Below are 21,996 nucleotides of genomic sequence, written 5' to 3'. Positions count from 1 at the left end.
AATGAAATCATAGGTCTGGCCGTCCTCCCTCCATAGTTTTAGACCAATTCTTTAGGAGTGCTGACTGTCAGTGTGCTAAAGCACTATAATAAATGCTTTTTAAAGAAACTAGTAAATGAATTCCCGAGTTTAGAATCACTGTTTTAGAATACACAATATTCTTTACTTAAGGAGTCCTGAAATCAGTGAGTGGTCATACTGTTGCATTTTGATTTCACTTCTTTCCATAAGCATGGAAAAGGATATTCAAATTAATCTTCTGCTTTATCATAGAATCAATTTGACATAGTCACGAGCAGAAAATTACCTGAATTTAAAAAATAGTAATAATCATATATTATATTTATAGACTCATTTACATAGTGCTTGAAAACTTAAATGTCCCTTGCATATTCAGTTCCTGCTTTTGTTCCTCAAATAAGTATACATAGATAAGTATATATAAAACAATATATATTAATATATTGGTGAAGCTAATGTAATTTAGACTCGTAGGAAAAACTTTTTTAAAATGTATTCTCTTACTTAGAAAGGAGTTACTGAAGATGGCTGGAATTGTATTTCTTGTCCCAGTGGTCTCACTGCAGAAGGAAGATGCCAGTGCCCCACTGGTCATATTTTAGGTAAGGAATAGATTCTATATAAAGTAATGCTAATATAGCTAACACTTTTTGTATCAGTAAGCTGATCAAACTCAATATTATCTTTTCTATCTTTATGCCTATGTACAGATGGTCACCCTGGCCTAGATTATATTCTGTCTTTGATCTGCTTCTTGGAATTCCTAGTTTCCCTCAAAGCAACCTCCTACATTAGGTTCCTTTGGCACAACATATCGATGAAGCCATACTGATTTTCACTGATCACTGCTTCTCTTCTTAAATATTCACAAACCATAGCTTTGACCACATGTTCTAGAATTTTGTCATAAATAATCAGACAAACAAGCCTAGATGAGTCCAAGCAAATCAAATAGAAAGGACATGTCTAATTAACGTAACCAAGGTGATGGCCAGAAGAATTATGCTTTATTAACTACTGTAGTGGTGTTATTAATACTGTAGCTACTACTATTACTAAATCTGTTTCAGCTGTATTAATTGTTTATTACAATATAGCTGAGGTTCTTTAGAACTGTCTGGTAAGGGCAAAATATAGGTGTCCCTGAAAGAAAGGAATCAACAAGTCATTTTTTTTTCTGCTACTTAAAAGCAAAACAAAATCAATCGAACAAAAACCCTTTCTGCTCTCTGCTGCTCTGCCAATATTTGGCTATGGGCTATGAAAATGACACTCTATCTGTACCATGCTGCACTTGACTCTTAGAGATTGCTACAAGTTTAAAGGATCAGCAAAACCATGGCTTTCCATCAAGGAAGCAGCACTTTGGTTACTATTTTGGCCCTAGAGATTCTTTCAAGATTGCAACTACTCAGTACTATTGTTGCTTTCAGAGATTAGCAAATCAGTGACAGGTAGAGGTGGGGAGAGAAGAGGAGAATCAATTCCCATTGTAGCATAGGGCAATGTCAAGTGCCTCACGCCAAGTTTTACTATAATTTAGTGTGAATGTTTTTAGATGTGGTGTAGTGGATAGAACAGTGGACTTGGAGTCAGGAAGACCTGAGTTCCGCCCCTGCCTTAGTTACCTCCTAGCTGTGTGTAGCACCAATGCAATATTTACAGCCCCCACGATCATGATAAAAACTGTGACTATAAATATCACATGACATTGGATCGAAAAATATGCCAGACTCTCCATATAGAGGACAGAACTGAAGCATTTATTTAGACACCAGAAAACCAAATCCCAAAACCAGTAAGCCGATTCTATCATAGTACCAAAGATATTCAGAAGCCATGACAACACAGAGAGCCACAGCATCCTTTAGCCTTCCCACAAACCAATATTAGATCAATATCTACTCATAAACCTATCTTACTCCTTGCTTGAATCTCCTCTCTCTCCTACCATCTCTCTGGCTCTGACAACTGTGGGCCCTGCTTCCCTTCAGCAAACTCCTCCCATCACAGGCTCCATGTGACTACATTCAGCCTATTAGGGGGCAGAGTTTACTTTCAAAGCAAGGGAGGTCTTCAAACTCCCTCCTAGGTCTATTCAGGGGCAGGGAAGAGCTTCAGATTCCCATTCCCATTACACTGTGTGACCCTGGTTAAGTCATTTAATCTCTTTTAACCTCAGTTTCCTCAACTATAAAACAAGGACAACTATACCTACCTAACAGGCTTGTTGTTAAGATAAAAAAGACGAAGTTGGGATGGCTAGGTGGCGCAGTGAATAGAGCACTGGCCCTGGAGTCAGGAGGACCTGAGTTCAAATCTGACCTCAGACACAACACAAAAAAACTAGCTGTGTGGCCTTGGGCAAGTCACTTCACCCAAACTCTGCCCTACCTTCCCCCCTCCAAAAAGAAAAAAAAGGAAAAAAAAGATGATGTATGGAGAATACCCTGCAAACCTTAAAGCACTGTATAAATGCTGCTAGCCATTTTTATTATCATTATAAGTAAGCTCTTAAGCAGACATATTTTAACACTGATTTTTAATATTTGTATATATTATCAATTTTGATACTCAATTTCAGTAGAGGAAAAGACATACTTTTTAATATAATTTTAGAGATGAGAGGAATTCTAGAGATTATCTGGTCTGACTTTTTAATTTAATAGTAAAATATTTATTAAGCACCTACTGTATACCAGGTACTGTGCTAAGTACTGAGGGTACAAAGAAAGGCAAAAAAAAAAACCAGTCCCTGATCTCAAGGAGCTCCCAGTCCAATGGGGAAGACTACATGCAAACAACTAGGTACAAATAAAACATTTACAAGTTAAATTGGAGATAATCAACAGAGGAAAGGCAAGAAAAAAATTATAAGAAAACTGGAAAGCTGGTGGAATGGGGGGGGAAAGAGGCAAATTTGCTTTAAGTGCTAAATAAAATTTTATATTTTATCCTGGAGTTAAGGAACCACTGGAGTATTGAGTCAAACTTGTGCTTTAGGAAGATCTCTTTGATATCTGAGATAGACTAGACTGAGAAGAGATGTGAGACAGGTAGACCCCCACAGGCCATTGCAATAATCCAAGTGTGAGGTGAGAAGGGCATGCAGTAGGGTGATGGTAGTATCAGAGGTGATATGGTGATAAAATACTTTTAAATTTTCCAGGATAGGGATTGACCATTGACCTTGGGTGCTATTTTAGAAGATCAAGAAGGGACTTAAAGCTGGTAGTTGGCTGATTATCTAAACCTATGGAAAAATTTAGGAACAATTATTTTTCAGTGATCAACTGAACATTAATCATTTTCGATAAGGCATTGACATAATTAAGTATAATTGAACGTTCTTGAGAGGGTATCATACAGCATAGACATGTTTATATACCAGTCAGCTAAGAGAAGTGAAGGAAATTTATTTCAAATTTAGCTATCTGCTAATTCATCCTTTATCATTAGCATTACTTATTACAGAGAGTTGTAAAGGCCTAGGCCTAAATTCTTAAAAGTAGAAAAAAAATTTTTTTGTACTTATTTTTGTTTCTATGTCTGGTCCTTACATTTCTACAGAATTCTAAGAATAGAATTATAACATATAAGATGCTCTGAAGAAATACTTCAAAATACATTTGTATAGATAGAAATATTTTAGTCAACCATGTAGTTTGTATATATAAAAACCTATTCATTGGAGAATAGTTGCAAGTAGGTATTATGTTTTTTTTTAATAGAGAAAAGACTTTTTGTTCTTTGTGAAATAAATCACATTTATATAATACATTTTTAAATTTTGTTTTTAAATTTAGTGGAACGAGATACTAATGGAAAGTTGTTTTCTGAAGCAAATTGTATACTTTGTGATGGAAGTGAAAACTCTTTCTCAGCAGCAAACATCTTTAGAAATAGGTAAGTTACATGATGGGGACTTGAGTGATGATGGGCTAAATTCTTAACCTGGAGTCTGTGAGCTTTTTAGAAATTTTATTTGGCAACTGTATTTTGTTGTAATTGATTTTTTTATAATCCTATGTATTTTATTTTATACTCTTTAAAATATTATTTTGAGAAGGGATCCGTAGGCTTCATCAGACTGCCAAGTGGATCTATGATACAAAAAAGGCTAAGAGCTCTAACTTTATGGCAGGTAACATTGAAAAGGGAAAACTGCAGTAGACTCGGAACTAAAAACTCATAGCATTTTAATTTTGATGTATTTGGTGATTGGATTTTAAAATTTTTTGAATGATTGATTTACCTAATATTTGTCATCCATTCCATACTATCTCACATTAGTAATTTTCAAATAATATGTTTGTTTCTGGTCAAAATTTAAAATTTGCTTTATTTAAGATATAGTGATTTGTGAGTTGAACTGATTTATTTTGATTTATCATTAAGGCATGTGACTCACATTAATACTTTTACCATTCGTGATTATGCTTTAAATTTTTTTTTGTGGATTTTATTGCACAGGTGCATCAGATGTGAACCAACATTCATCAATACAACAAAGTCCTGTACATGTTCAGAGCCTGCCATTTTAGTAAGGAAAAAAGTATAATTAGTAAAATGCAGAGTTTTATAAAATAATTTATGCCTTTTTGCTAACTGGAATATTTCTATTGCTTATTTGTTAATAAAGGCAGGTGGATTATGTTTTAGCAGCAAAGGAAATTTTCCTGCACAAGTAGTCACAACTTGGCGTTATGGAAATCCTGTAAGTTTTTAAATTTTTTGTTCTTATGGTATTAAACTTCCTCAATTTCTATCTTGTTAGTAATCATATTGAGACCAAACTTAGCAATATTTTTGTTTAAGTTAATTTAAAGCTACACTTAACAACTAACATTAGAATGAAATCGTTTAGGATTACTGTAATTTTTGGTTCTCTTACCCCGTGTCCAGCTTTTTATTTTTATTTTATTACTTTAGATCTGCATATATTTGAGTCACTTAATATTCTTTTGATGTGTTTAAATTTGAAATATAATTTTATCTTAAAGCGGTTTGATTTAAAATCTAGTGATTTTAATTTATTTTTTAAAATTTCTAATGCTTTTTGTTTTTTGCACCACGATCATTTAATATATTACATCCTATCCTTTGTTACAAAGAAAAATACTCTTAAAAGCCTATTAACAATGACTGTCTAGAAACATATAAACATTCTGTATCCATAGGCCGTGATCTCTCTACTAAGAGGAAAACTGTATACTTCATCTGTTCTCTGCAACTAAGATTGATCATTGTAGTTAATGTGAACTCATCTGCTCTTTAATGTTGTATTCACTGTTCTGTTCCCATCATTAGAACATGTCCATCTTGCTCTGAGGTGTTACAGAGCTTATCTCAGAATCACAGAATTTTAAAATTGGAAAAGATCTCAGGTGTCATCTAGTTTATTCTCCACCTGGAAATAATCTAATACTATAAAATAATCAACAAATGGCCTCCTCTCCTTGAGAGGAGCCCTCTTTCTCTTGAGGAGAGAAAGTTTGTTTTTTTTTTAAAGCAATCAGGGTTAAGTAACTTGCTCAAGGTTACACGGCCAGTTATTTCTGGGTGTGGTGCTGAGTATCTGAGCCCGGATTTGATCCAGGTCATCCTGACACTGGAGCTGGTGCTCTTACTCACTGTGCTACCTGGCCTTCCCTAGGAAGTTTTTCTTAAATCAGGACTAAATTTACCTCTTTGCAACTTCTGCCCATTGTTCATTATTCTGCCTCTGGTGCCAAGCAGAATAAGCCTTTGTTCCTTTTTCTGCTTTAAAACAGTTATCATGACCCTTCTTTTCTTCAAGCTAAATGTTATCGCTTCCTTCAACTGATATTATCTGTGTAGTCAGGCTCTTCAACATAATGACTGTGCTTCTCTTGAAGCTATCCAGCTTATCAATATCCTTTGTAAACTGACATGCCGTTAACTGAAGAGTTGAGTGGTGCTCAGTCCAGATGAGGTCCAACCAGGGCAGAGTATAACATTGTTATCACCTTCTTATTCCTGTAGTCAAAGCCTCCTTTCATATATTATAAGGTGGCTTTAACTTTTTTGGCTACCATATCACACTGCTGACATATGTTGAGCTTGTGCTTCACTAAACCCCCAGCTGTTTTTCAGACAAACCTCTCTCTTTTATTTTAAAAAATATTTTAAAGTTTTAAATTATTTTTATTATAATTTTAAAATATTTTATTTTTTCCAATTACATGTAAAAGTAATTTTAATGCTTTTTTAAAAAACAATTTTGAGTTCTAAATTCTCTCCCACCTTTCATCCTCTCTCCCCTCATTGAGAAGGTAAGTGATTTGATAAAGGTTGTACATGTGTAGTCAGGCAAAACATTTTTCCATATTAATCATGTTGTGAAAGAAAACACTGACCAAAAAACCCCTAGAAAAGTAAAGTAAAAAACAACAACAGTATGCTTCAATCTATATTCAGATTCTGTCAGTTCTTTCTCTGGAGAGAAATAGCATTTTCTTTCAATTTTAGAATTGTTTTGTATCTTTGTATTGCTGAAAATAGTTAAGTCATTCATAGTTGATCATAGTATGGTATTGCTGATACTGTATACAATGTTCTCCTGGTTCTACTCACTTCACTTTTCATCAGTTCATGTAAGTTTTCCCAGGTTTTTCTGAAAGCATCCTGTTCATCATTTCTTGTGGCACAATAGTATTCCATCACAATCACATATCACAACTTATTTGGCCATTCCCCAGTTGATGGTCATCTCTTCAATTTCTAAATCTTTGCCATCACAAAAAGAACTGCTGTAAATATTTTTGTATATGTAAGTCCTTTTCCTTTTTTAAATCTCTTTGTGTTACAGAAGTTAAAGGGTATGCAGTTGTATAGCCCTTTGGATATAGTTCCAAATTGCTTTCCAGAATGGTTGGATCAGTTCACAACTCTACCAACAGTGCATTAGTGTCATCCCCTCCAACATTTGTCATTTTTCTTTTCTGTCATATTAGCAAATCTTATAGGTCCAAGGTGGTACCTCAGAGTTGTTTTAATTTGCATTTCTCTAGTCAATAGTTATTTCGAACATTTTTTCAAATGGCTATAGATCACTTTGATTTCCTCTTCTGAAAACTGCCTTAGACAAACTACTCCAACCATTCATTTCCCCATTAAATAGCATCAGTAGATTAAGCCTATTATTCTAGCCCATCAAGATCTTTTTGAATATTTTTAGCCACTCTTCCCAGCTTTAGGTCATCAGCAAATTTAGTAAGCATGTCATGTATGTCTTTATCCAAGTCTGATAAAAATATTAAATAGCACAGTGCCAATGGTAGATCCCTGGGACATTCAACTAGAGACCTCCTTCTAAGTTGATACTGAACTATTTGAATCTAATCATTCAACCAGTAACAAGTCCCTCTCGTATTCTCAGCTAATCACATCTTTCTGTCATTTGCACAAAAATAGCATGATATAAATTGTGAAACACTGTCTAGGTAAACAGTATCTGTAACATTTCTGTGATCTGCTAATTTAGTAACCTTGACGAAAAAGGAATGCATTTAATCTGACATGGCCAAGTTCTTAATGAAGCCTTGTTCTTTGTGATTACCAACTACTTTTCTAGATGTTTCCTGACGATATCTTTAACTATCCATTGTTGAACTTTGTAGCAAATCAAAGTTAGGTTTACTATCCCAAAAGTTGTAGACTTTTCTCTTTTTTTTGAAAATGGAGACTATTTGCTACTTTCTCAATTCCACCATGATTTTTGAAAATACCATTATTTAGCTTAACAGTTACTTCCTTTGATTCTTTCAGTACACAAAGAAGTAGTTAATCTGATCCAAAAGGGTCATGCACATACATATCTCATCAGGACCTGGGTTCAGCCTTGTGTTTGGCTCCTGCCTGAACTCACTCAAGCTTCTTTCTCTTAGTATTTCCTTACTTACGTATCAGTTCTCCATTTGCCTTTTTTGTTCTGTCCTTTCCAGTACAAAGCTAATTCTTCTTGGCAGAAAAAGCAACGATCGTCATTCCATTTACCTCTAGTAGCAGTCTTATTCCTTACTGTTCATCTTCTTTCACCTAGAATTTCTGTTCCATTATTTCTTGTGCTTGATAGGATCACAGTAGTCTCACTCCTGGTATCTATCTGCCTGGACTACAGCTTCACCTCTCCTAGTTCTGCCTGGATTTTTTTGGCCTCCCTCTCTACAACTTCATGCATCTACATATCTCATCAGTATCTGGTTTCCACCTTGAGTCTGGCTGCTGCCTGGACTCCCTCAAACTCGTTCTTCCTGAACTCTTCTACTATCTACTGAAGAGTTACCTTGGGACATGGCCAATCATTCTTTGATCAGTGCCAATATTTATTGTTCTGATTTACTCAAGAGACAAGCCCCTACTTCATAAAGGGGTCACAGGTAATTTTTACACTTAGTTACACCAGTTATATGCTCCATGGGAGAATTTGTTTTATGTACCTATGCATATTTATCATAAGAATTTTTAAAAATTTCAATAATGAAAGCGGTAAATGGGGGAAAAATAATTTTCCTTAATTGAAAAAATAAAATAAAAATAAAATCCTAGGGCTTGAAAAGGGTGGGAGGGAAGCATGTCAATACCTCTGCTATCTGCCCTTTGTTATCTGTGACTTCATCAACTAGCAAGGTAGAAATCAGTTGGTCGAAGACTGACAGCCCTCACATATTTTAAAAAAACCTCGAAACAATAACATTAAAAAACCTTTTTGTTGTCATTAGCTACCCACCTTTTACTCACCTCTTGTTAAGCTTTAGCATTTTTGGCACTTTTTCACTTTACTTTTATAGGATCATACAACAATTTTGTTTTCCTGTTTGCTTGCCTGCTCTTATATCCATATTCTGTACATATCTTTAAAAAATTTGAGTTAGTTTGAGTTCTCTTGGATGCATATCAGTCTCTTCAGATAACTCACATTTTTGTTCCTTTTGGAATTGTTTCCCTTTGTCATAACAGTTTCATTCGCGATAGTTTTCTACCAATCCTGAGCTGACTTTGTGGGAGAATTTTAGTCCTTCAGAAAGTATGCTGCTTTTACCTTAATTAGTGATGAGAATTGATCACTATGGAATTGCTGGTACATTTTTCCCTTTTTCTGCAAAGCATTTAGGAAAATCTTCCATTTTTTGGAATGAAGCTTCACAATATTAAAACCCTACCTCTAATCAGTTTTCACTGTCTGTAGTTCTTCTCTAAGCCCTCAGCTCTTAGCTGGCCAGAAACTACTGCCTGTTGTACATCTCCTCCACATGGATGAACTGCTACCACTTCAAACTCAGTTATGTCCAAACATTAACTCATCATTTTCCTCCTTGACCAATTTTCCTTTATATTCTCCTAGGTATTTTTTTTTTGTGGCAACCAGCAGCCTCTCAGTATGATTCTTCCCTTTCCCTTTGCACTCATACTCAGTTAGGTGGCAAGTTCTGCCAGCTCTACTTCTGTAATGTCTTTTATATCTGTCACTTATCCTTTCCCAAAGATGGTTCTCTCATCACTCCTTAGCTAGACTGTTGTCTCTTAATTGATTTCCTTGTCTCAAGCGACTCCTCTCTCTAGATAGCCTTTGCAGAGCTGACAAGTCTTCCTTGTCCTATTATGTGCCTCACACATCATAGATGTTCATGAAATGTTTGATTTTCTTTGTCTTTTCATAGCTAAGGTTTACTGTATGATAGTGCTGCATGGTAGTGTTATCTTATATAAGACATAGATCCAGAAATCCTAGGATTTGATTCTAGAATCTTACTAAGTGAAGGAAAAAAACCTTATATAATCTTTGGAATCAATTTTTTACTAGCATTGAAAAGATTAATGTTAGTTCTTTCTTAATAAAAGGTACACATTAAGAAGAACTGGTCCTCTTAAGTTAAAGAAATTTCTATTTTAATTTTTAAATAAAAATTCATCTTTTGTTGTTTACAGGGGACATTTCTTAATTCAGAGTGGTTTTCAAAACATTTGCAATCAGTAGCAGCTGCTTGTTGGGTGAGTTCAATTTTAAAAATTTTATCATTAAATATGAATTATATCACTTTTTTCTGATGATAAAGCAGTGCTTTTATACTGAACAGATGAATACTTTCTAATTTATTCATAGAAAACCCTTAAGAAATATATATGTTTGGCAGCTAGGTGGCGCAGTGAGTAAAGCGCTGGCCCCGGAGTCAGGAGGACCCAAGTTCGGTTCCGGCCTCAGATACTTAAAACACACAAAAAACTAGCCGTGTAACCTTGGGCAAGTTACTTAATCCCAATTGCGCCACAAAAGGCAAAAAAAAAAATAGAAATATATATGTATTTTTTTGCTTTTTTGGAGGGCAATTGGGGTTAAGTGACTTGCCCAAGGTCACACGGCTAGTTTTTGTGTTAAGTGTCCGAGGGCAGATTTGAGCTCAGGTCCTCCTGACTCCAGGGCCGGTGCTCTATTTACTGCGCCACCTAGCCGCCCCCAAGAAGTATATTTTTTAATATCTATGTATATTATCAACAAGATTATTCAGCTGGGTTTGAGTTTTAAAGAGGATTAATTAATTTTATGATTTATTTATTATTTGTATATGTCAATTAGATAAAATTAATATGATTTTCAAGCAAATGACTATTAAATTGTTAACATATGACTACTTTCAGTTCTTTAAAATATGTTGTATTTGATAATTTCCTTTAAATTTAATTATGTAAGCTTTTGTTTTATATTTGTTTTTAAAAAATTTTTTGAATTGTTAAAACAGGACTAGAGACTAGATCTGTGATTTTATTTATAGAGACAACTCTCAGATGAGAAGTCTTGTTGTCAATTCATGTTGGCACTTTCTTTGCAAATTATATTCTTAAGGGAATTTTGTAGAATGCTGTGAGGTTAAGTGACTTGCCTGGAGCAAACAGCTAGTGTGTCAGAAGCAGTATTTGTACCGTTTGTCTCTCAGACTTTGAGGCCAGCTCTCTAGCCACAACTCCGAGCTGCCTGTTAAACATTTTTCAGTTTTTAAAATAAGTATTCTCACAGACATATGGACCAGATAGCTTGGTTTAGTGCTAAGCATGGCGTCAGGAAGACTGGAGTTTAAATCCTGCCTTTGATATTATATAATCCTCGTCAAGTCACTTAAGTTTTTCCCTCAAGTTTTCCTCCAGTAGAACCTATCTGCCAACATAGATACGTTGTGATTTACATTGCTAGAGTTTCCAATCCAGGAGTTCTGCATGTTGATTAAATCCTTTATATACATCCATTGTATCGTCTAAGAGAATATTTTTATTGATTTATTTCATCAATGTGAGTACTCCATCAATGGATGTAAATAATAACATATTTAATACCTAATGCCTTCTTATCCTGTATAATTCTGGTTTATTTCTCCCTATAATATCATATAGAGGAGCTGTTCAATTAAAGGTCCTCCTCTTTTTTTAATATATTATTTTTATATTAATTAGTTTATTTTTGTTTTCAATAATTCTCTTCCATAAGCTTTTGAATTTTAAATTTTCTCTGCTTCCCTTCCCTCCTCTCCCCTCCCCAAGACAGTGTGCAATCTGATATAGGCTCTACATATATATTCTTATTAAATATATTTTCACATTAGTCATGTTGTAGAGTCAGAATGAATAGGAGGAAGCACGAGAAAGAAGAAACAAAACAAAATAACGAAAGAAAAGGAGAGCAAATAGTATGCTTTAATCTGTATTCAGACTCTTTCTCTGGGTGTGTATAGCATCTACCATCATGAGCCCTTTGGAGTTGTCTTAGATCCTTGAATTACTGAGAAGATCTAAGTCTATCAAAAGTTACATGCATAATGTGGCTGTTACTGTGTACAATGTTCTCTTGGTTCTGCTCGATTCACTGAGCATCAGTTCATATAAGTCTTTCTGGGTTTTTCTGACGTCTGCCTGCTCATCATTTTTTATAGAACAATTGCATTTATATACCAGAACTTGTTCATCCATTCCCCAATTGATGGGTATCCCTTCAATTTCCAATTCTTGGCCATCCCCCAAAAAGCTGCTATAAATATTTTTGTACATGTGGGTCCTTTTCCAATTTTTATAATCTCTTTGGGATACACCCCTGGATGTGGTATTTCTGGGTCAAAGGGTATGTACATTTCGGGCATAGTTTGGGCATAGTTTCAAATTGCTCTCGAGAATGGTTGGATCAGTTCACAACTCCACCAACAATAAATACGTTAGTGTTGCAGTCTTCCCACATCTTCTCCAACCTGTATCATTTTCCTGTTTTGTCACGTTAGCCAATCTGATAGGTGTGATGTGGTACCTAAGAATTGTTTTGATTTGCATTTCAGTAGTGATTTAGAACATTTTTCCAGATGATTATAGATAGCTTTAATTTCTTTATCTGAAAACTGCTTGTTCATATCCTTTGACCATTTATCAATTGAGGAATGATTTGTATTCTAGTAAATTTGACTCAATTCTCTGTATATTTTAGAAATGAGGCCTTTATCAGAGACACTGGCTGTAAAAATTCTTTCCAACTTTCCTGCTTCCCTTCTATTCTTGATTATATTGGCTTTGTGCCAAAACTTTCAATTTAATGTAATCAAAATTATCCATTTTGCATTTCATCATCTTCTCTATCTCTTGTTTGGTTTTCTTAATATATTAGGGACACTAAGGTCCTTACTATATGACAGACCCAGTTCTTGTTCTAGTGATAAATGTCTTCAATATAAGGTATTGTTTATGGAATTTTTACTTCTCAGTTCCATGATTCATCTCCTCATTGCCCTTTAAGTTATTTGCAATTTTAATTCTCTCAAAATCGTCATGTTCCATGATTCACAGATATATAACATTGCCAGGTATTAAAGAAATGAACTTTTGAAAATAAGGAGTCTGGAAGGGTGGTAGAGCTAGCCTGGCAGAGGAATAAGTTTAAGGGGAAATATGAATTCTGCTTTGGACATGTTGAATTTGAGATATTTGTGGGTCATGGAGGTAGACCGTTGAGGAGGTGATTTTTAATGGGGGATGAGAATTGAGGACAGATATTAGGGCTGGATAGGTTGATTTGGGAATCCTCCACAAAGAGATGATACTTATGGGAGCTGATGAGAGACGAGGAAGAGGATAGAGAGAAGAGGGCCCAGGACAGAACCTTGAAGAGCACTTGTGCTTAGTGGCTGGGGGCAGGATGATAATCCAGAAAAGAAGGAGCAGTAAGAGAGACGACGAGGAAACGCAAGAGAGAAGAGTGGCCTGGAAGCAGTGGAAAGAGGAAGTGCCCAGGAGGGAGGAATGGGTCACATTAGAAAAGCTACAGAGAAACCAAGTAGAATAAGGGCTTGGATTTAATTTTTATGGGATCTTTAGTAACCTTAGATAGAGTAATTTCAGTCAGTGAGTGTGATGAGAAGCTATATTAAAAGGTAATGAAAAGAGAGTGAGAAGGGAGGCAATTGAAACAGTGAATGTGGATGACCTTTTCTGGGTGTTTGGCTGTGAAAGGAGGAGATATTGAATGGTAGCTTCATGGGGATGGAGAAGAGGGCACTCAGGACAAAGGTGACACAGATATTTGGAGTTGGCAGGGACCTCAATGGCCAGATAGACCCAGACATAACCAGAAGGAATCCTCACTAAAAAGATACGTGATTCTCTTCTTGAAGACTCTAGTGAGGGGGGTAACCCAGTACCTCCCAAACATCTTATTACTAGGGAGAGTTTCCTGAGGATATTAAACTTAAATTTGCCTTTTTGCAACTTTCATTCCCTGCTCTTGGTTTTTCCCCCTAAAGCCAAGCAGAACAAGTTTAATTCTTTTTCCACTGACAGCTCTTTAGGTATCATGTTCTCCCTTAGTCTTCTCTAGGCTAAACATCACATGGTTTTTCTTTTTATGAAAAGGCCCTTCACCATCCTGGTTATTGTTTATGTGGCTGCTCTCGAGCTTATCAATGTCCTTAAATTGTGACACCCAGGACTGAAGAAGATATTTAAGATATGGTCCAACCAGGATAGAGTATAACAAAACTAATTCTTCCATATTATTTCTGAAATCTATTCTACTCTTTATAAAATTACATCTTCTATTTTTATGTCACCAAATCTTCCTATCTATGCGCAGAGGGCCCTCTCTTAAAAAGTAAAAAAGAGGAAAAAACCCAAAAGTTCAGTAAGACTTGTCCATTCATTTTTCAATGTTGTCTGATTTTTTATGACCCTACTTGGGTTTTACCCCCACTTAATAGTATTTTTTTTTCCAATTATATTTAAAGATGTTTTTCAACATTCATTTTTATAAAATTTGGAGTTCCAGATTTTTCTCCCTCACTCCCTCTGTCCCCTCCCCCTTCCCCAAGAAAACAAGCAATCTGATATAGGTTATACATGTATAATCATGTTAAATATATTTCCACATTAATCATGTTTTGAAAGAAGAATCAGAAAAAAATGGAAAAACCACAAGAAAAAAGAAGAAAAAGCAAAAAAAAAATGAAAATAATATGCTTCCATCTGTATTCAGAGTCTATATTTCTTTCTCTGGATGTGGATAGCATTTTCCATCATGAGTCTTTTGGAACATTGTATTGCTGAGAAGAGCTAAGTCTATCATAGTTGATGATCAGACAGTGTTGTTGTTAACTATTCTCTTGGCTCTACTCACTTCACTCAGCTTCAGTTTATATAAGTCTTTCCAGGTTTTTCTGAAATCCACCTGCTCATCATTTCTTATAGCATAATAATATTCCATTACATTCACATACCACAACTTGTTTAGCCATTCGTCAACTGATGGGCAGCCTCTCAATTTCCAGTTCTTGGTCACTACAGAAAAAGCTGCTATAAATATATTTGTTATACATATGGATCCTTTTTCCTTTTTTATGATCTCTTTGGGATACAAGAGCTAGTATTGATATTTCTGTATCAAAGGGCACGCACAATCTTATAGTCTTTTTTTTTTTTTTTGCTTTATGGAGGGGGGAAGGTAGGGTAATTGGGGTTAAGTGACTTGTCCAAGGTCAAATAGCTAGTTTTTTGTGTTAAGTGTCTGAGGCCAGATTTGAACTCAGGTCCTCCTGACTCCAGGGCCGGTGCTCTATTCACTGCACCACTTAGCCACTCTAGTTTTATAGTCTTTTGGACATAGTTCCAAATTGCTCTCCAGAATGGTTGGATCAGTTCACAACTCCACCAACAATGTTAGTGTTATTTTTCCACATCTTCTCCAATATTTAGCATTTTTCTTTTTCTGTCATATTAGCCAATTGGTTAGGGGTGAGGTGGTACCTCAGAATTGTTTTAATTTGCATTTCTCTGATCAATAGTGATTTGGAGCATTTTTTCATATGACTATGGATAGCTTTAATTTCTTAATCTAAAAATTGTCTGCTCATATCCTTTGGCCATTTATCAGTTGGGGAATGACTTGTATTCTTAGAAATTTGACTCAGTTCTCTATATATTTTAGAAATGAGGCCTTTATCAGACACAGCGGGTGTAAAAATTATTTCCCCAGCGTTCTGCTTTTCTTCTAATCTTGGTTGTACTGGTTTTGTTTGCATAACACCCTTTTAATTTAATGCAATCAAAATTATCTTGAACCTTGGGCTGCTTCAGCTCTCAATCCTCAATCCTTGTTTGCTGGCACCACCCTTTTGTGAGGCCATGTCCTTCTTCTTACTTTTTTTAGATATATATAAAATATTAATATATATATTTAATATAATTAACTGTGAATTTAATTTGTTGGGTTTTGGAATAAGTCTCACCCCTCCTTGGAAAGGAAGGAATGACGAATCATCAGAAGGAACTTGTGGATCTTATAGGCAAAGCTGGTAGTATGAAATGATAGTTTTGCTAATGGTACCTACATGTCAGTCATCTCTTCTGTAGAAACAGACTGGGGCAGCTAGGTGGCGCAGTGAATAGAGCACCAGCCCTGGAGTCAGGAAGACCTGAGTTCAAATTCAGCCTCAGACACTTGACACTTACTAGCTGTGTGACCTTGGGCAAGTCTCTTAACCTCAATTGCCTTGCCTTACCCCCTTCAAAAAAAAAAAGAAACAAACCGAGAACTGAGTGAGATAATAAGAGTTTAGTGAGTGGTCAAGAGGGAACACTGAACTGAAAAACTAAAAAGAAACAAGAGTATATTTCTCACTAGTGAAGCAGTTTGATTTTATGCAAAAATGCACCTTGCAAAGATGTAATCCACTAGTCAACTAAGAACAATAGATGAAGAAACCTAATTTCATAATAGGCCATAACCAGCACACCATAAAATCCTTTGCTATCCCTTTTTTGCTTAAAAAATAATAATAAATTTACTATTAAGCATCAGTATACCAATTAAACTTTCTTTGCAACTATTTACATTTAAATATATGAATTTTAGTACATAAAATATTTTTAAACACTCTTAAGCTTTCATCAGTATTTTTTTTTCACTAATTCTCATTCATTTATCCTTTAACATGATCACAATTAAGATTATTTTGATCTCTTTCTGCTCTTTTTGCTTTTCAGTATTTCACAAGGGTGTTTCTATACTTTATGTATCCTTCATATTCTTAATGGCATTACAATATAATTTATTATAACAATGAAATATATTAACTCAATGTAGTAAAACTTATTTAACCATATTCTCATTATTGAACATTTAGTCTAAGAGCAATTTAGATCACTCCCTCCTATTAAAAAAAAATGAATTGGGCCAGCTAGGTGGTGCAGTGAATAGAGCATCATCCCTGGAGTCAGGAGGACCTGGATTCAAATCCGGCCTCAGACACTTGACACTTAACTAGCTGTGTGACCTTAGACAAGTCACTTAACCCCAATTGCCTTGCCTTCCCCCCTCAAAAAAATTATGAATAATACTGCTATGAGCATTTTTCAATAAATAGTGCTTTTTTTTCTTTGTTAATAACTTTCAGGGTATTCCTGGTGAGTGGAATTATTGTGTCAAAGGGAATGTTTATTACTTCAAAGATATTTCGGGTTTCCAATAACATCAGCAGTTAAATGAGTACACTTGTTCTCCAGCAATTAAATGAGTATACTTTTTATATAACATTCTTTATTTATATTTTTGACATAATATTTATATTTTATCATTCATATATACATATATGTGCATATATATGTGTACACACATATACAAATATATGAATGATGCCCCAGTTCAAGTCTTAGTTCTTCTGTCACTTCTTGTCTCTAGGCTTGTTTCTGTATCTCTAAAATGAAGGAGCTGGACTAAATGTCCTTCAGGGTTCCAGCTTTAAATCTGTGGTCCTAGGAATATGAAAAAACTCAGATAGTAATAGAGATAGGAGACTAAGGTGAGGTTCATATTTTCTGGACTAGAAAATAGAATTTTCCAGAATGAGGGAGAAACAAATGGAATGATTAGAAGAATGGTTCTCAAGGTATGGTCAGATGACCCTGTAGGTCCCCAAGATCCTTTCATGATGTCCATGAGGTCAAAATTAATTTTATAATAATACTAAGATGTCATTTGACTGTTAAAATACTCTTTCCTTTTCCAACCATATATCTGTGGGAAACTGGATTTTCTTTATTGTACTTCAACCAGAACAATATATCACAACAGATTGAATGTAGAAGCAGATAGGAGAATACAACTGTCTTCTATTAAGCCGGGCAATAGATTTGTAGAAATATATAAAGCCATGCCACTCTTCTCACTTTCGTTTTAGAAAATATAGTTATCTTTCAAATAAAAAGTGTGTTATTTATATTAACAGGTAATGAGTTTATTATTGCTATTTTAAATGTATCAACAAATAGTTTACCAGTTTAAATTGATGATAGAGTATACATTGATAGATATAATCCACATAAACAAAATTTTCAACAACTTTTAAGAGTAAAAGAGGACCTGAGACTCAAAAATTGGAGACTGCTGGATTAGAATAATCAAAGTCAAAGCTAAATTTAATTTTCTATGCTAACTTTTGCTTAGTTTGTTAATAGTCATACTAAATTTTATTTCTATTTTTCCTTAAAGATATATTCTAATCTTACATCTTGCCAAGCCCTTGGAAATATGTGTGTGATGAACATGAATTCTTGGGACTCTGCTTCCTTGGATGCTTGTCATTTGTTTCGGTTTATCTTTGAAAATACTGCTGGACTAGGCACTGTTCATTCAATATCATTCTGGTATGAACATTTTTATTGATGTACTTTTTTGGTTCATGCAACTATTTGTACAAATTTTAATAATAGAAATTCCATGGTTTAAACAAAAATTGTTTTCAGGAGACAGAATCTTCCATGGTTGTTCTACGGAGACCAGTTAGGATTAGCACCTCAAGTGCTCAGAACTACACAGCTTTCTACAGGTTTCAGCTTTAAACATCAAAACCAGGTAGATATGTTGTTAATTCCTTAAAATTCAATACTACAAGAATTATATAACATCTAAATTTAAGAACTAATTAGAGTGGTTAAAAAAAGTTGCCAGACATATTTTTTTAATTGTCACAAAGTTATTTTAAATTCCTATTTTTAAAAATGAACCTTAACTTTATTTCCTAATGTCAACTACTTTTTTTTTTAAGCAATCGGGGTTAAGTAACTTGCTCAAGGTTACACAGCCAGGTGTTTCTGGGTGGGTGCTAAGTGTCTGAGCCTGGATTCGATCCCCAGGTCATCCCGACGCTGGAGCCGGTGCTCTTACTCGCTGAGCCACCTGGCTGCCCCTGATGTCAACTACTTTTAGCAACTAATAATACAGTTGTTAATGTTTGCCTTCCGTCAGTACTTCTGCACATTTGATGTGGCAGTTCCTAGCATTTAGGGACATACAGATCTTAGATACAGTATGCTATCTCTTTAGGGACAGAATTCTGTCCCCCAGGAGTCCTGAAGGTGTCATTTGTAAAGCTAGGGAAACTCATATTGTGGACCCCTGACAAAAGTCTTGAGATACAAGAGTTAAATGATGATTTTCATACCCAAGTCACAGAAAATTTCTATCATGGCATGCCCCCAGCATCCTAGAGATTGACCTAATAGGGCATTTGGGCCTTTGCCTGCATGCTCAAGGTGCCTTGAGCCCTTGAATCCATGAAAGTGGGGAAAACTTTATTTTCTTTTCTAATTCATCTATTAAAAAAAGATTCTTTTATACATGAAAACAAGATGCCAAGAGCAAAAGTGCTGTATTTTTCAATCTTGAATCCATTTTAATAGTTAGGATACCAAAACTTATGTGCTTTTCTTCAGTATGCTTGACTATGGTTTTGACTAAATTAATCTAATTTAAAAATAGAATCAGTTAGTATTTAATATTTGGTATTTTAGCAATGAATGTTATTTTTCTCAAAATTATCATGATGTAAGAATATGTAACATTTTAATTTAACTTTTGCCTTTCGTCGTTAGCATTTGAAGGTAAAGTTCATTGCAGCTTCCTATGATGTGAGAGGAAATTTTCTTGAGTGGAGGACTTTGGAAGGAGGCCTTTTACAGGTGAGCATAATTCTAATTAAAGAATTACTAATATACTTTTAAAAATTACTCTCAGTATAAAAGAAAAAAAACCCATCACTGTTTTAAATGGAGCATCCTTTTAAATGTTAAACTTATATTACACCTTAAACTGAGAGATTGTGGCTCATGGTTGGGGTCACAGCTGTCCTGGAGCTGAGATTTGAACCCAGGTCTCCTATTTCAAGTCCAGCACCCTCTTTAACTCTACCACATCTGTAAATTGGATCTGTTATCTATACTGCCTACATGATACAACAGTTGAAAAAAAGTATTTTGTAAATTACAAAGCTCTGTATAAATCTAAATCATTATTTTATTAGTTTTTTAAGTTATCTAGTATTTACCTTAAACCACACTGTAATAAAGAACAACTTCAATACAGTGTCTTCCTTTAATTTTGCACATTCTCATAATGTAAGACACAGCAGTACGTGGCCCATAATACACTGGAGTATAACCTAAACTGGACTAAGATGTAACTGAAAACATGTAACAAAATAAATACAAGTAAAATAGGACACAGCCTTCTGAGTCAATGTGTGGCCTGCAGGGATCCTTAAGTATGAGTTAATGACCACTTTTTCTCTTTGAGTTTGACCACTTGTGTGAGAGAGCCCACACCAATATCATTCAGGTGTATTATTATTATACTCTACGTGTTTTCTGTTGATAAACTGACCCTTTGCTTTTGAACTGTCTCATTACTCTACTTGTTTGACTGTTTTGATGTAGCTTTGTCCAGACACAGAGGTCAGACTGAATGCTGCTTATACCTTTGGAACAACTTATTTGCAAGCTGTAAGTTTAAAGTATATCAAGTTTAACTTTTATTTTGTACTTAAATCTCATTTAAAAAAAAAGACAAACTTGCCAGTAATGCTGGAGGAAAATGTTTTTCCTTGAGAAAATATTGTCTAATGTTTTAGATAATTAATGAAATTTCTTGATTCACTGCCAAATAGTGATAAAATAAGATGTAGCTAACACTGTCTAGACTCTGAAAATCCACATAATTGTAACGGTATGAGAAGAGTATCACATGTTTTTAAATTTTATGAAGTCATTTTGGTTCTCAAATTGATTTGCAAGTTTTTCCTAATTCCTTGGCAGTAAGTATTGTTCTTAAAATAATAATAGATTTTCATAATCATGTTTTTTTTGCCTAGATTTACACATATAAAGAAAAAGGTGGTTATGTCTAATGTTGAAATTTTTGGAGAAAGTTATGTATTTTTTATTATAACTTTTTCTCTAAAAAATTCTACATGTGTGTTTATGTATATATGCATATATATTACATGTCACTTATCCTAATTGAGTCCCAATACCTACTCATAGTTTAAATGACTATATTTTACAATTTTCTGGAAACTCTGATGGAATTTAGGGGCATGATTAATAAAGCTATTTTTGGGGCCATTGATCAGTAAGATTCCATTGATGTTGCAATAATAAGCTTTATAATGCACACTTAAATTGACTAGAAGACAACAATAGTTGAATGCTCTTACTTTAGATAAATTCTATCTAGTATTCAGATACTAATACATTCAATTTTAAGTCTACTACTGCTTTGCCATACTTCGAAGGTAGAAACTGTAACTGCAACTTTTGGCACCATTCTTGGCTAGACCATAAATGAAAATTTAAATTGTGGAGTATTTTTTGAAATATAATTAAATATTTACGTACATCGCCTTATCAGGAAAGATAATGTAATTAGCCTCATCCTGCCAGTGGATTGTACTGATCAGTTTGAAAGATGAGTTCGTGTTTATCATATTATCAGGATACAATTTAGTGCTTTACAGACTTTGGTGGCCAAAAGACAACTAGCGGCTTTACATTTGTCATGATTTCTAATGAGCAAAGTTTGCCTTTCTGACTAGGACACCACACCTATTAGTTATTCTCTGCTTGTTGGTTTACCAATTTTTCCCATTTAAAATGAATTTTAATGTTTTTAGAGAAAGCATGGAGTTACACATATGTCCTTATTCAAAGTATTTTGATGAAAATTTCCCCTAAATTTATTTTAAAATATCTTTGAAGGTTACTAATGGAATTTTAAAGTTTAATGCTTTTTTTTTTAATAGTGTGTGATTCCCATCTCCAAGATCTTAACAGACTTTACAAGTCCAGTATTTTATGATGTGTATCTTGAGTATACTAATGAAAACCAAGAACGACTTCTTTGGGCTGTACCAATATTAAACCTAAATCTTCAGCACAATGAAATCTTTGTGAACCAAGGTAAGACCTTCATATTTATCTTATATGCCTTAAATTGACTCAAATAGGTAATGATAATAATAGTTAGCATTTATTCATGTTTTGAGGTTTGTAAAGCACTATACAAATATCAATCAATTAATAAATAAACATTAAGCATCTATTTGTGTGCTAGACATTGTGCTAAGCACTTCAAAAAGAGGCAACCTTACCCACAAGGAGTTA

General features: G+C 34.5%; 1 protein-coding gene across 1 annotated transcript in view; it reads left to right on the top strand.

Annotated features, from left to right (window-relative positions):
• Window positions 1-21,996, top strand: part of TMEM67 (transmembrane protein 67) — an 87,317-nt gene that overhangs the window by 10,395 nt on the left and 54,926 nt on the right. Inside the window, exons 3-12 of the mRNA XM_069086641.1 lie at window positions 530-623; window positions 3,828-3,927; window positions 4,495-4,564; window positions 4,664-4,738; window positions 9,973-10,035; window positions 18,050-18,204; window positions 18,304-18,412; window positions 19,432-19,518; window positions 20,272-20,337; window positions 21,636-21,792. Coding sequence (XP_068942742.1) covers window positions 530-623; window positions 3,828-3,927; window positions 4,495-4,564; window positions 4,664-4,738; window positions 9,973-10,035; window positions 18,050-18,204; window positions 18,304-18,412; window positions 19,432-19,518; window positions 20,272-20,337; window positions 21,636-21,792 — 976 coding nt within the window. The remainder of the gene's footprint in view (window positions 1-529; window positions 624-3,827; window positions 3,928-4,494; window positions 4,565-4,663; window positions 4,739-9,972; window positions 10,036-18,049; window positions 18,205-18,303; window positions 18,413-19,431; window positions 19,519-20,271; window positions 20,338-21,635; window positions 21,793-21,996) is intronic.

This window comes from Petaurus breviceps, unplaced genomic scaffold (assembly GCF_028583685.1).
Source record: "Petaurus breviceps papuanus isolate PSGF00001 unplaced genomic scaffold, PetGlider_PUasm1.0 179, whole genome shotgun sequence".
Taxonomy (NCBI): Eukaryota; Metazoa; Chordata; class Mammalia; order Diprotodontia; family Petauridae; genus Petaurus; species Petaurus breviceps.
This window is presented reverse-complemented; position numbering and strand designations above follow the sequence as displayed.